The sequence below is a fragment of the Pollicipes pollicipes genome, unplaced genomic scaffold (assembly GCF_011947565.3).
Source record: "Pollicipes pollicipes isolate AB1234 unplaced genomic scaffold, Ppol_2.1 Scaffold_4740;HRSCAF=5597_pilon_pilon_pilon, whole genome shotgun sequence".
Taxonomy (NCBI): domain Eukaryota; kingdom Metazoa; phylum Arthropoda; class Thecostraca; order Pollicipedomorpha; family Pollicipedidae; genus Pollicipes; species Pollicipes pollicipes.
In genome coordinates this window covers 8,739,228-8,752,921 of record NW_023596545.1, presented here as the reverse complement: position 1 = coordinate 8,752,921, position 13,694 = coordinate 8,739,228, and the positions used below count along the sequence as shown (strand labels likewise).

Here is a 13,694-nt window from a genome sequence, read left to right as displayed (position 1 = left end):
AGGTCAAGGCCGCTCAAGGTATGGTTAGGACATTAATGGAGGTTCCACAAGCCTTTGTGTCACTTGACCAATCGTGAATTTAAAGGACCTGGTCTATAGTTATCGGCTAGGAAAATGCGCTAGATGTGTCGACCGAGTTATCACATAAGGACAGCAAAAATAATTTGGATTCGGCAACGGGTAAAACATGGCATGACCCTTGCATATGGCGCGATTTGACCTCGTGCGTACGTGTGAGTGTAAAGTTAACCCATTTGATATAAAATATGAAGCTAATTGGAGGAAAAGTAAACTGGCAACGATTAGTCCTGGAAGTGCAACCAGACGCGCAATCATTTACTAAGAAATCATAGATCCATGACCAGGCCCAACAACACAGGAATGATTTTTCAGAATGTGTTAGTTTTGATACGAAACAGCTAGTTAAGTGGCTAATAGATCAACATTGACAGGTTCAAAATTTATTCCATTACAATGAATGGGAAAGGTCTCCTTTACTCCTTTGTGGCATCTGATTAGATAGCATGAACATGTGATTTGGTCTGAATTAGTTTGGTACGAGTACAACATGTGCGCACTTTAAGTAAGTTGGTATCCGTCCTCAGTATTACAGCCTAGCTCCGTTTCTTGTGCTTTCTCTTCCGCACGTGATTTTATGAAACGAGCCTGCCCTGCAGCTCAGCGGCGTCAGCAGAAGTCCGACTACAGCTCCTGCTTTATGGCTCGCTGCCCGCTGGGATATTCCTGAAGGGCCACACGCATCGCATCCCGCCAGACCCTCGCGCTGATCTCAGCCTCATTGCCCGCGCTTCGCGCCATAGAGAACAGGGAGGCGATCTGGCTTCGTTGTTTACCACCGAATGTCCAATTCTGCTTCGCAAGTGGGCAGTGACATAGCACTTCTCCGCGCGAACACGCAGTGTATGGTGATCTAGGCACTATGAGCTATAGTACAATAGCGGGCGGTGGATGAAGCACGGTTTAAGCTGCACACAGTAGGCTCGTGTTGGGACGACAGAAACTTTGCGGCACCCCGCCAAGTTTGCTGCCAAAAGATCTGGCGTTTGAGACACAACACCGGCTGTGTTGTTCGGTACCTGCGCTGTAGGCGGCGCGAACGATTACCGTGCTGCGACGCGCTGACGGATAGCTATCTGCGCCGTGAAAGATCAAGAAACAACGAAACGGCGAAACTTCCGCTGTGAACTACAGCGATCGTGTCTCGTGTTGAAAGGACTCCGTCAGCTGACCCCGCCCCCGGACCGGATGTGAGGTAGAGGGTCAGCTCCGGGACCTGGCCCCACCCCAGGGCCGGGTGTGAGGTAGAGGGTCAGCTCCGTAACCTGGCCCTGCCTCCGGGCCGGGTGTGAGGTAGAGGGTCAGCTCCGTGACCGACCTGGCCGGGTGTGAGGTAGAGGATCAGCTCCGTGACCTGGCCCTGCCGCCGGGCCGGGTGTGAGGCAGAGGATCAGCTCCGTGACCTGGCCTGGTGTGAAGTAGAGGATCAGCTCCGTGACCTGGCCGGGTGTGAGGTAGAGGGTCAGCTCCGTGACCTGGCCCTGCCTCCGGGCCGGGTTTGTGGTAGAGGGTCAGCTCCGTGGCCTGGCCTTGCCTCCAGACCGGGTGTGTGGTAGAGGGTCAGCTCCGTGACCTGCCCCGCCCCCTCCCCCGGGCCGGATGCGCTGCGGCGCCCCGCCCGCCGCTGCGGCGCTCGCCTGGAAGCGCTCCAGCCAGGCTCAGCTCGCAATTGATCCGCTGGCAGGCGTCCAGTCGCCGTCTTCATTGCGTCTGCGATAATACGGCCGGTGCCGCGGCGCCCAACACCAACAGCCCGCTCCTGCCACCATTTGTCTGGCGATGGCGCGCCGGCCGGCCGGCCGCCGCTGCCGGCCCCGGCGCCTGCTGACGGCACGCTCATCGTTTCGGAATAACAGACAGCTGTGTGGACAGCAGGCTCGATACCTGCCCTCAGCCCGTCGCTTCAGACAAACCGACGCCGACGGTCCGTCAACAACCGCGCACTGCTGATGCAACCGGTGCGTGATGTATGGCTGTTTGAGCGAGGGAGAAGGGTGTTTGGTCTTTAGTTTGATGTTGCATGTATGCAAATTGGAAACGTCGGTATATACTTCGTGACTTGGTAGTGCTAAGTATCAGATTTGTCAGCGTTGAGAGTTATTCCGTGGTTTGCTGGGCTGCCAGATCTTGTAATCCTTACGTCATCGGGTAAAACTTCATATCATGAGTATTAAAGCCCTTATCCTAGTACTTTTGTTTGTATACAAGACATCTTAACTACATTTATTCAGAAGGTTGCAAGCTTCATAATGCAAATTCGAAGAAAAGAAACTGGTCAGCCGTTCGCACACGTACAACGGCCTCTGGGACAATGTGAAAGTCTAGTGCAGCTTTTTTTCTCGGAAAATATCGAATGCGCCCAACGCCTAATAGGGATGACCGGTGCGGCGATCGACCACCTGCTCGAAACCAAAGTAAAAGAGCAGCCTCTGCCACGTAATAGAAGCGTTCACTAAAGCCATGATGAGGTAAGCCACGGGCTCACCATCCCTAGCAACATTTGCGGTGAGCGTTTTGTTTAGACTGAAAATTTAAAATAGCTGAATATGTGAGTGATGCGAGAAAGCCGTGCTCACCTCCAAGCAGTGCATCTGTAGTTTGATGTCGGTCATGATTTCTGCGACATTTAACTACTCCAGATTACCCTTAAAAATGTATCAGAGAATTGCACTAGCAAAGTACTTACTTAGCATTCATAGATGTTTCATGGACACGCGTGAACTTAGACGCAGGTATCCGAACAATTGTTATGGCTACAGATTCCTGCATGCTTGATCGTGCGGATGTTCTAATCCCCGTTCAAAATTCAAGCTGACTTGTTCAAGAATGCAGCAGACTTCCACTCAATGGATTCAAAGATCCTCGAATGTCCTATGTACTGCTTGTGGTGCTTGACTGGCGAGATGGCAGAAATCAGTCCAACCAAGCACACTTAATCTGTTAGAAAACGGTTTCAGTTTGTGAAGTGGATTTATTTCATTTGTCTCGTCAATAAAATCAGTAATTGTATTTTGAGCGCCATGACAAGAAATAACGCAAGCAAATTTCGCATATTCTTTGCTGTTACTTTGGTCTGCTTAGTTAAATCGGCACAGGCCGTCTCTGTAAAGCCTTTAGTCTTTGCCACGTTGTAATACCACAATGCTACGCAAATTATTATCTGACGAAATTGCACGGCAGCTGTCTTTCAAAGTAAGTACTTCGGCGGCTAAAATCATCGATACGCTGCGCAGTCGCGACGAAATAAGTAAATTATTTCGTTTCTTGAACAACTGCATGATATCTTGGGAAGGACAATCTGTCAGTCATGACATATATTATCTTGCAAAGGATCCATTGTCAACGTCTCTGAAGTCATATTTCAACCGCGTGCAATTCTATGACTGTCTTCCAACGGCCTTGATCTCCGAGGCCATTAAGACGTCCGCCAAATGGAGATCGTACTAGCTCTCAAATGTGATGTGATTTAGAGCGCCTAATGTGTTTCGTAAATTCTACATTTCTTCCATCTCTACCTGCCACGCTTATGCAATTAAAATAGGTATTCACGTATTGAAATGCTAAGTTTATGTAGCAACTGAACAGAAACAATGCGCTCATTGAAGTGTTAAGCTTGTTCTGGAAAGCATTATGCCGCCAATATTATACAGCTAATGAAAGATTTGTCAGCAAAAAGTAATAATCATGCGTTCGGTGCATTTTTTCATAAACACGCGACTGTGAGCTTTTCAAGGGATGCACTTTTGATCACCTAATACGCAACAAAAAATTGCACGTTTTTATTAAGTGGTGAACACCACAAACCATTTAACACTCCTGAGAACGACTCTCAACTCCAAGTGAGATAATTAATGAATATTTTGGAATATGTTGTCAAATATTTCTCCTAGAACAGCCAGGTTTTTTCTGCATAACTGTCTAAATCAAGACCCACACAAAACACACTTTCTCACCTGGACTGAATGAGAGCAGTTTTGACTCAGCAGTGTACGGACACACGAGGCTTAATCAGACGATATGCATAACGCAAAACCGTTTTCAGTGCAGGATATATTCAGTTGTTATTCAAGTTCGTTGCTAACCGTTGCTCGCTAGTCCTTAAGCGACTTACGCTTCTGGTTCTGATTGCTACACTGCACTGCGGTCTTTGTAACTCGGAAATGAACATAACAATAGCACGGTGAAGTGATGCAAAGAACTTTTAGCTGATTGAAGCCGGACTTTTCATCTAGAAATCATCATAATTTAAGCTGCATGAAAGTAAATTTTTAGTTGAAACTGACGCCGATTTCGCCGAAAATGCTTATTCTTTTGACCAGGCCAACGACCGCCTGCTGCCAGCCTTGATAGCAATTGAGCGAAGTAAGAATTCATAATGCAGCCAAAGAAGGTGGCACGCCTATAACATCAGTTCGGAGCTCGCGATCATGCTGCCAGTCATGTTGGGATTCAAATTTGTTTTACAACCAACCTAAAGATGCAACACAAACTTGGCATGGAATCTTGATTTGACTTTAGCTGTATTTGTTGCTTGTGAGCCTGGTTTGAATACGTGCATGATACATTCCAGCTTAGGCCAGGCTTAAAACGTGATTCAATTGCCTGAAGAAGTGCAGTGAGATAGCACAAAGCATGTGTGTTTGGAATACAACCCAAGGAACCACAGAATGTAATTGGCAGGTTCTATGTGATTGCGGATATCAACACAAAGGAAACTATGCAAGCATAAATATGATCATCACGTCCCGTTGTGTATCCTCAGTGCTGAGCTTGCACTTACGCGTTCTTATGTGCTGCACTACACACGTAGTCTAACCTGCACTGAGGGAAGATGAGATGTTTTTCAAAGCACGCAGTTGAGTGCAGGCACAATGCCACTTTTCTGAATCGAGGTTTTTGTTTTAAAAGGATCTTTACTGAAAATAAATGTCACGTTTTTAAGGTCCCTTCAAATGTGAAAGATGTGTCCTGATGCAGCATAAAAATAGGCTTCATATAAAGAAGGCTCACATCCGCGTTGCCAGAAGTGAAGTGCATCAGGACATAAAGGTATATAGGTAATAAGGTAATAAAAAGGTAATAAGGTAATAAGGTAGTAAGTGTAAAGGTAATAAGTGTAATATGCCTGCGTAATGCCAGGATCGAACGCGGGCTGCCCGCCAGCGTAGCGGGCCAAGTCCAGTCCGACGCGATGGTGCGCTCATACCCACGCGCGAAATATTTGACGCACAGCTTAACAAATGATAACAGCTCAACGTTGCTGGCGTATTTATACGTTAATTGCATGATAATTGCATGATTGCAATGCATGTATGTATGCGTGGAATTACAATTACGCTGCACTTGTACAATTGCTGCGTAATCCCACGAACTGGCCACTGACGTGACAGGAGAATCTGTCGTACGAAAGACATGTCCGGGCTATTCACAAGCGGTACGCGTGCGACCCAGATCGTGTGAATGCTCTGCGAGCTTCACAATGCCGTACAACGAAATTTCCGTTGACAAGTCGTGGGAAGAGAGCATTGTTGCGAGCTTGTCGCGTTGTATGGTCTGAAAATGAAGGTGTGTTTAACTTATCTCGGGCTGTGTTAACTTGTCGCGTACTCTGCAAGTTGGTTGGTGCCTCATTATCTTCCGTAGATCAGTTCTGGAAAACAAGAAGCCCCCTAGCTCAGGCTCCACCAGTGCCGTTCTCTCTCAATGCAGCTGAGTTAAGTCCAGTCCATTCACAGCAGACTAATGGTAACTGTGCTCACAGTTCAAGTGCGCGCATTCCGGCGCCGATTGAATGCAGACTGTTGCCTGCGTGAACATCCCGCATGCCTCCACCGGGGCAACGACTCAAGCTTTTTTTGAAGTCTGAGACAACTTGACACTTTCATACATCGCTAGAAAAAAACGGAGTGAGCTTCATAGACATCCGCAATTTATGCTCTCTTTTGGATGTCACCAAAATGGACCGATTAAAAGATCTAGCACCGCGATACCTGATGATTACAATAATGCAGAAAACGGGCTTTGACTAATGCTTCTTGTTAGACCCTCATGTAACTCACATTTGAGTGTCATAAAAGAGTCTGATGTGAGGGTCGAAAACCATGACAATTCGATTTACTCCATTGTTGCGCGGATTCATGTGATAAGTCATATTCTATTGAGAGCCATAATCGTACTCTCAGCACATGGTGAGGGCCGATGCGTCCCGTAATGGGACTGAAGTTTGGGTTCAAATTTATGTTAACACGTCAGTTATCACGCAGAAAATGTTTACTTTTCTCAACGTAGGGTCTGGTGCAGTTGTCAATGTTACGTTCTCGTTCTCTAAGAATGCTGCAGTTGCTCATTATGGCATATGAACTATCTATCTCTGCCCTGAAGCTTGCTGTGATTACAACGTGACCTTGACGATTTGTGAGTGCAAACGAAATCCATGGATGTCTCCAAAACAATCGCCGTCCGATTAAACGTAGCTAGATTACGACTCAGAAGCTTTCTCCGATATTTAAGTGTTTTTATTAGGGGATCAAGGCCTTTGGTAGACCTAAAGAATAGACGTATTGGCAGCGATTTAGCCGGACTGGCCGACGGGCCCAGAACCCCACCACCAGTCGTTTGAAGCCGACAGAAAGGTCTCCGTTGTTCAGATGTGTTGTCTGACTTAAGGTCCGCAATCCCTTGTCACACGGTTCAGGTGTCGCGCGCGACTTCCGACTGTCACGGCTCTATGTGCCCCGGGGTGGAGAACACGTGCCGGTGCTTTACCTGGCCTCCTCGTGCTCCGCCACCGGCGGGGCCCCGCTATTGGGGGGGGGGGGGGGGGAGCGCCAGCGCAGACCAGCTGAACTTGACGTGGCGTGTCGCGCTCTTGGGTAATCAGGTACGGCCCTGAGGGTGTGCCGTGCTGCGTGACGGCACGGTTGTTTGAAGCCATCTCCGCAGCTCAATATTGAAGCCATTGCCCATCAGATGATGCATTGTCTGCTAGCCTAATGTGGACGGCAGGCGTAGTTGCTCTCTGGTCTACATACTGGTTTTGCGGCGTGAAAAAGTCATTTGTTTAATTTCTGCAGCATTGTCAGTAAAATGACACCACTTATGGGGGGTTAACTATGCCAGCCAACGTGATGAGAGCGATAGAATTTCAATAAGGTTTAATGAAATTCCGATGCAAGCGAAATTAAATTCAAGCGCATGTCGAAGTTTCGAAGAAAGCCGAATGACGCATATTTGGTAAATATGTCCGACAGAAGACAATGTGACGTTAATAATACGCACACACATGCTTACTACACTAAGCCACCATGGTTGTGAAATGTTCAAAATGTTCAGCACGCAATACAGTGACTCAAAACATCTGGGGTAGGATGTGGGCGGCCTGCTCGGGCAGTAAGTGTGCAGATGGCGAGAGCGAGGGCTGACCGATACTCTTGCAACATGCTCATGTGGGGAGGGTTGTTTATGCATGGCTTGCGATGATCCTCCCTTGTGTTTGAGAAGCGCATAGTAAAATTCCACAACAGCTCTGCTTGTTTGCCGGTACACCCGTGTGCAGCCATTAATCGCCGCTCATCATCACGCAAAGCAACAGGCGAGTGAATTTATTCTCTAAGGACCTCGCAAACTAAAACTGAGGAAACACGGACCGATTACCGCCGGCATCAAAGCTGGCCACACCACCTGCATTGACGTAGGACCCGATTTATGGCCAACTTCAACACGCAGTGACTTGATAACATAAGCATGGTATGTTCAGCATGTTTGCACTCTGCGCAAAGCTGATTGGTGCATAGACATTAAAAAATAAATATTTCGTTATGTAGCACCTAATTCGCGGGCCTAATCACATCTTGTTCAGATGTTTCGGAAAATAACTGCTTGCTTGTGCGTGGAAGTTCTTAAATGGGACCCACGCCCGCTGCGCATGACTGGCTCATCAGGCCCGGTATCCCTCAGGAAATCTGCATAGTTAGCTCGCGATTGCTCTTCCGTGCACGGGGCGAGGTGGCGCCACCTGCTGAGCAGCTCCCAGTGCAGCCGCCTGTGGGCTGCAGGTAGGCTGTGCCGCACTACTTTGACGTAGCACGGCACACTCGCTATCCCGGCCAGGGCGCGCGCGACATCGGCGAAGACCGCCCCACGCTGGCTGCCTGTCGCTGCGTAGTGTTGCGATGCGACGTAATACGATACGAAACCGAACGGAACTGAAAAGTCGCCTTGCTTTCTACCCAACTGGACACCGTAAATCGCCCTACATTGCTGTTTGCGTGCGAGGCGGGACAGAGCGCAGGCCTCTCGACAGATAAAAACGTTCGACTTCAGCCAACTAATTTCTGCTACTCGTATCGCCTCGCATGCAATTTCTGTGGATACGGCAGTTGTCAGCCTTCCGGACTCGTTAGTGAGTTGGCGCTATCTCCTATCAAGATAAGGCTTGCGTGGTGTTTTCAGCCCCTAATTACCCTGCTGAAGCTTACACTTCAAGATGCAGTTTGCATTACCAAGATCGCTCCCGCTCATAAGAGAAGTACTCCCCAAGTTAGAGGCGGGGCGGGGGGGGGGGGGAATTTGCAATCTAGCTTATTCATCTTCAGTCAAAGTTTACAGGGCTTATGCTAAATTCTCAGGACGCTGTTAGGATTAAGCTTCCGTCGCTTTACCAACTCCCACGCTCCCGCCCATGCTCACTGGGGCTTGCTGAAAGCTTGATATGCGTACAGTATATGACAAAGAGCAATCTAAACACAGCATAACCACGTTTCCACTGGTTCGATGTTCGACACTCTCAAGCCACGAAGATGCATACACAAACTGACGCTGTTCCACACCCCCATCCACAACCAATATCAGCTGCCGACAAGCGTCACTGCACTTCCACCTGACACACGAGCACTTGCAACAGGACGCTCACTACGAAATGCGATGACACTCACATTGGCACTGGACAGTATCTCGGCATTCTATCTCCCATATCCCATCAGCCACGAGAAGATGAAACTGAGTCCCACTTGAGGTGTCATCTCTCCAGTCGTCTCGCTTCTTCAAACGGGAAATATACCAGCACTGAGGTGTGGCTGCGCCTTCATCGTATCACAGATTTGGATCCAGGCTTGGTAGCATCCTAAATGATAGGCTGAGATTGGGAGTTCCGGACCTTAATGCTCACACGTTTGAAATGCAAAATCCAACTACACCTAGTCTCTCTGGCTCATGTGGCAATCCATATGGAGACCATTAACAATTCGTATTGAACTGTGCTCGTTATCATGTAATCAGAATTTCAGTGCTATGTAAAACATAGCACTGAAAATGGTACAATTGATACGATCGCACCATTTTCGTACGATCTTGGAATGATACGATCTGTAAAACAGATCGTATCATTCCAAACTTTTCTGAGCTCACTCACAGCGAGCAACTCAGTATCTGTCTCAGAGGTAACGGTTTACAAAATTAAAACAAATATTTTCCAAGCGTTTCTTTTTGAAACCACACGATTCGCCTAAAAACTTCAAGCGAGTGCAGGCGGCAAACGGGTGGCTGAGTGCCGTTACCGAGCCGGGCGTCCGCCGCCAGCCGAAAGACGGCTGTGTGTGTGAAGCGGAGCGGGGCGGGCGCCCGGCCCGTCGCAGTTGATCAATCTGGCTCGCAGTTGATCACTCTGGCGAGTGGGCGGTGGGCCGTGGGTTCCAGGGCGGTGGTGGCTATATTATATTGTAGTTTGAAGCGACGCTCGAGTTTAAGCGTTCCGCTTTCGCGCCAATCCACTCATCATATCATTTGCTACTTCACGTCCATAATCGAAAATAAGCGACAAACAAACAAACGTTGTAGAATGGTCAGCTGCACGATAGTGGCTATGCCGCTGTTTGCACCACAATGATTTATAAAATGCGAAATCGTTGCAAAAAATACTTGAACTAGTCATCATTTGTTACGGCCCCGCAGAGCCTTACGCCTCGCTTCCACTCGGTCCCCGCTCAGTTGCGCGTCACAACGCCTCGCAGCCAAAAATGGCCAGCGTCGGACAGCCGCGAGACAAAGCAACGAAAACGAGACTGAACCTTTCGCGAACTCGACGCATTGTGCATTACCCGCCTTTGAACGTATGCACGGGAGTCGAAGCCTGGATAAAATTACACGCTGAAATGCGAAAACACGCACGGGGCCAACGTACCAAAGCTGTCGGCACAAATTTGCATTCGCTCACAACCGTGGCCGCGCGGGGCAGGTGTTGAATGTTAAACTTACGTAAGTGGATCAGAATGCATGTGGATGACCGAGGTGTTACACAGCGTGCCACTGATGACAACTGATGCCGTACGAACCGAGAGGATGGAGCTCATTCCCGTCCATTTCCTTCTCTTGCATTCCCAAGCAGGCAAGAGTTCGTAAAGCGCCCACATTTGGCCCGCGCATTTTCTCCCGGAACCTGATTTTGGCCAGAGCCCTGCATATATGGATGCCTATACGAATACATGAATGGTTTTCCATTCGGTATGTGATGGCTTGTGCAGCACACAACGCTGCGAAATATGTGAAGGCACCAAAACGCGCATCAGTCGACAGCGGGTTGAAATTCGCTGGAGCCTTGTCACGCGCGCAACTGACCTATCGAGCATGGGCTCTTGTAATAGGACGCGCGTTGTACAGCAACCCTGGAAAAATGCTCATTGTTGGTCGTTAGAAACCCCCCCCCCCCCCCCCAACTTACGTCTGACCACTCGGTGCCTGCGCACGGGCGTTTAACGAATCAGAATATCTCTTTGTGTCAGCCGCTGTTGCTCTTTGGCGCAGTGACCTCTGGAGGCGGGCTATGTCGGCGGGCCCCGTCGCCTGGCCGCCATAGCCGGCGTCGGGGGCAGGTCATTGTGTGCCGTCGCCACCCCTGACTGGGCCGACATTAACCCCGGCCGATTACCGCCGGCGCCGCGCCAAGACGGCCACTGCCGCCTGTCGGGCCGGCCGCTGCGCGTCGGGACGCGCGCATCCCCATCCTGCCCACTAGCGGCTCACTTGTGGTCAGACTGCACATCGGCTCCAGTCCCGCCCAGGCCCCGATCAGAACGCATGCTAAATAAGGTCAACACCGCCGCCAGAGCGGAAACAAAGCGAGAGATGCAAATTTCGGACTCGTTCAGAACACGGAAAAGGTGCCTTGTGAACAACAGAGCCACAATTTGCCGCTGGGCGTGACACACCACGCTTCCGGTCACACCATCTCGTCCCGATTTCACGCGTGGGCAGTCCAGTCTCACTCGCGTAATCGTAGGGCCTGCGACGGCCTGGCATCAGGCGAACCGCGGATTTGGATGCGCGTCCCACGCGCGTCGAGATGTGACGGTGCGCCGCGTTTGGAGCCGGCCGAAGTCGTCAACATGCCGGCGCGCTGGGCGCAGCTCGTATTGACATGTTTTGCGAGTGCGCGGGAGCATCCAGCCTGATCAGCGGCGCCGCCAGCCGTTGCGCCGGATCTCCGGGACAATATTAATGTGTTTGTTCCACCTGCTGGCCGGGCGCTGCGCGGCCGTCCGCGTGCCATACGGGAGCAGTGTTGACGCGTGCGCTGGGCCCGGCGCCAGCGCGGAGCCGGCGGCTCGCGGGATTCGGCTGGCCCAGTTAGTGCGCCGCCGGGCCGAGCGGGCGCCGATAAGCTCGTCAGTGGCTGAAGAGGTGGCCGTGATTGGCCAATCTGGCTGCTTAGCGCGTCTGCAGCCGGGCGGTCCGGCTCGAGACGACTTAATGTCGGCCGCTCGGACCGATAACAGCTCGCCGCTGTGAGCGTAGCGCGCCCAGTCGGGCTCGTATAGCCGCCGGCGCTGCTGATGCAGCTCGGCCGGTCCGCGCCAGATTAGCGACGCCGCCTGAGGGACAACAGACAGACAGTAATGGTAGCCACTGAGCCCGCTATCTTGGGAGGGGTTTGGGTGAAATAAATGGTGCCACGAGCGCGTTGGTAACGCGTTCTTTCAGGAGCGTTATCGCCTCGGCAGCGTTGCCGCCTCCCACAGGATTTCACCGGTGCATTTTTCAAACCGCTTACATCTTCGTAACATCTGGGATCAAACCGGGTTTCTCCGGCGGGCGTGGAATTTCCGAGAGCCGGGAGTTTATTTACCATTGCCTCGCGCCCAGATTGTGCCGGCGTGGTTCACACACTCTTTCCATCCTTCAGGCACACACCTAAGATGAAATGGGATTTCCTCGACGTCAACAAAAGCGTTGAGTGCTCCTCTCGCGTGCTGCGTGGCTTACAGTTCCGATTTCTGTCGGCAGGTGGCGGCACGGAGACGCACGCTGTCGACGACGACAGCAACAACAGTCGACGCCAGATGCACAAGCTGCGTCGGGAGCGCAAGGCTATGCGCACGCTTGGCATCCTGATGGGTGCCTTTCTCTTCTGCTGGCTGCCCTTCTTCCTCTGGTACATCATCGTCAGCCTGTGCGGGAAGCGCGTCTGCACAACGCCAGACATCGTGGTGGCACTCCTCTTCTGGATCGGCTACTTCAACTCCACTCTGAATCCTGTCATCTACGCTTACTTCAACCGCGACTTCCGCTACGCCTTTCGCTCGATCCTGTCGTGCATGCTCTGCCACCGGTGCTGGCAGCGCGACCCGTACCACGACATCTACATGCGGCGTCACTCGTACCCCACCGAGCTCCGGCGTGAGAGCGTCATCAGCCAGGTGTACCAGCGCCGGCGCAGCTCGCTCTCCTCGGACGTGTCGCAGGTGAGCGGGCTGGTCAGCCGGCCGGCCTCCAACCAGCTGGGCTCCGAGCTGGACGTGCCCACGCGCGAGCCCGGCTCGCCCACCGAGCACACAGTGACGCTGGTGGTGCCGCCGCTGCCGCCGGCCGTGCCCGCCAAGACGCAGCGCAGCCCCACCCGGCCCATGCGCATCAATCTACTCAAGGGCCAGTTCCTCAACCGGCAGCCTAAGCAGGAGAAGTGGTCGGACGTGAAGATGATCGGGCTGGAGGAGTTGAACGGCCGGTCGCCACCAGCGCGAACCGACCCCGCCTCGGTGGCGTAACACTCAGGTGCTCTGTACAGTGTACCCGCGCTGTTCTTATCTGTTCTATGTGATACAATAAATGTTAGAAATCAAAGGGTAGCGTGGCGTCGCTGGTCATGCCATGCGCAGCCGCGTGGGACCCGGACACAATAGGACTCCACGCCTTCTGCACCCACTTGAGGCAGAAGCGGGTCACAGCAACGCTGCACACCTTCTGCACCCGCGTGGGACAAGGGCGGGTCACAGCAAGGTTGCGCACCTTCTGCAGCTGCGTGGAACAGGAGACGGTCACAATAAGGCTTCACGCATGCAACTGCAAGGAACAAGAGCCGGTCACAACGAGGCTCCACACCTTCTGCAGCCACGAAGGGCATGCTCAGCACAAGACTGACAGAGAGACGTGCGTGGTAACATGTGACGAACACAGAGAGAAATTGCCCAGCCACCACCCGGTCATAGAGCAAACGAGGCCTCCTCACACTTGATGTAGACCAAGGCCACCGATCAGAAACTGTTCGCCGGGATTATGACGACCTGCTGACATCACCCAATCACGCCACTCATTAGAGCCGGGTCATTAATCTCCCACGAGCACCG

General features: G+C 51.5%; 1 protein-coding gene across 2 annotated transcripts in view; it reads left to right on the top strand.

Moving 5' to 3' along the window:
- The window catches only part of LOC119097915 (octopamine receptor beta-2R), a 78,618-nt gene extending 65,436 nt beyond the window's left edge, over positions 1-13,182 (top strand). The window contains exon 2 of one of the 2 annotated variants that reach the window (XM_037220860.1): positions 12,355-13,182. In XM_037220860.1, coding sequence (XP_037076755.1) covers positions 12,355-13,115 — 761 coding nt within the window. In that variant the 3' untranslated portion in view covers positions 13,116-13,182. The remainder of the gene's footprint in view (positions 1-12,354) is intronic. The other variant, XM_037220861.1, reaches the window with a different exon arrangement.
- Positions 13,183-13,694: the final 512 nt, after the last annotated feature.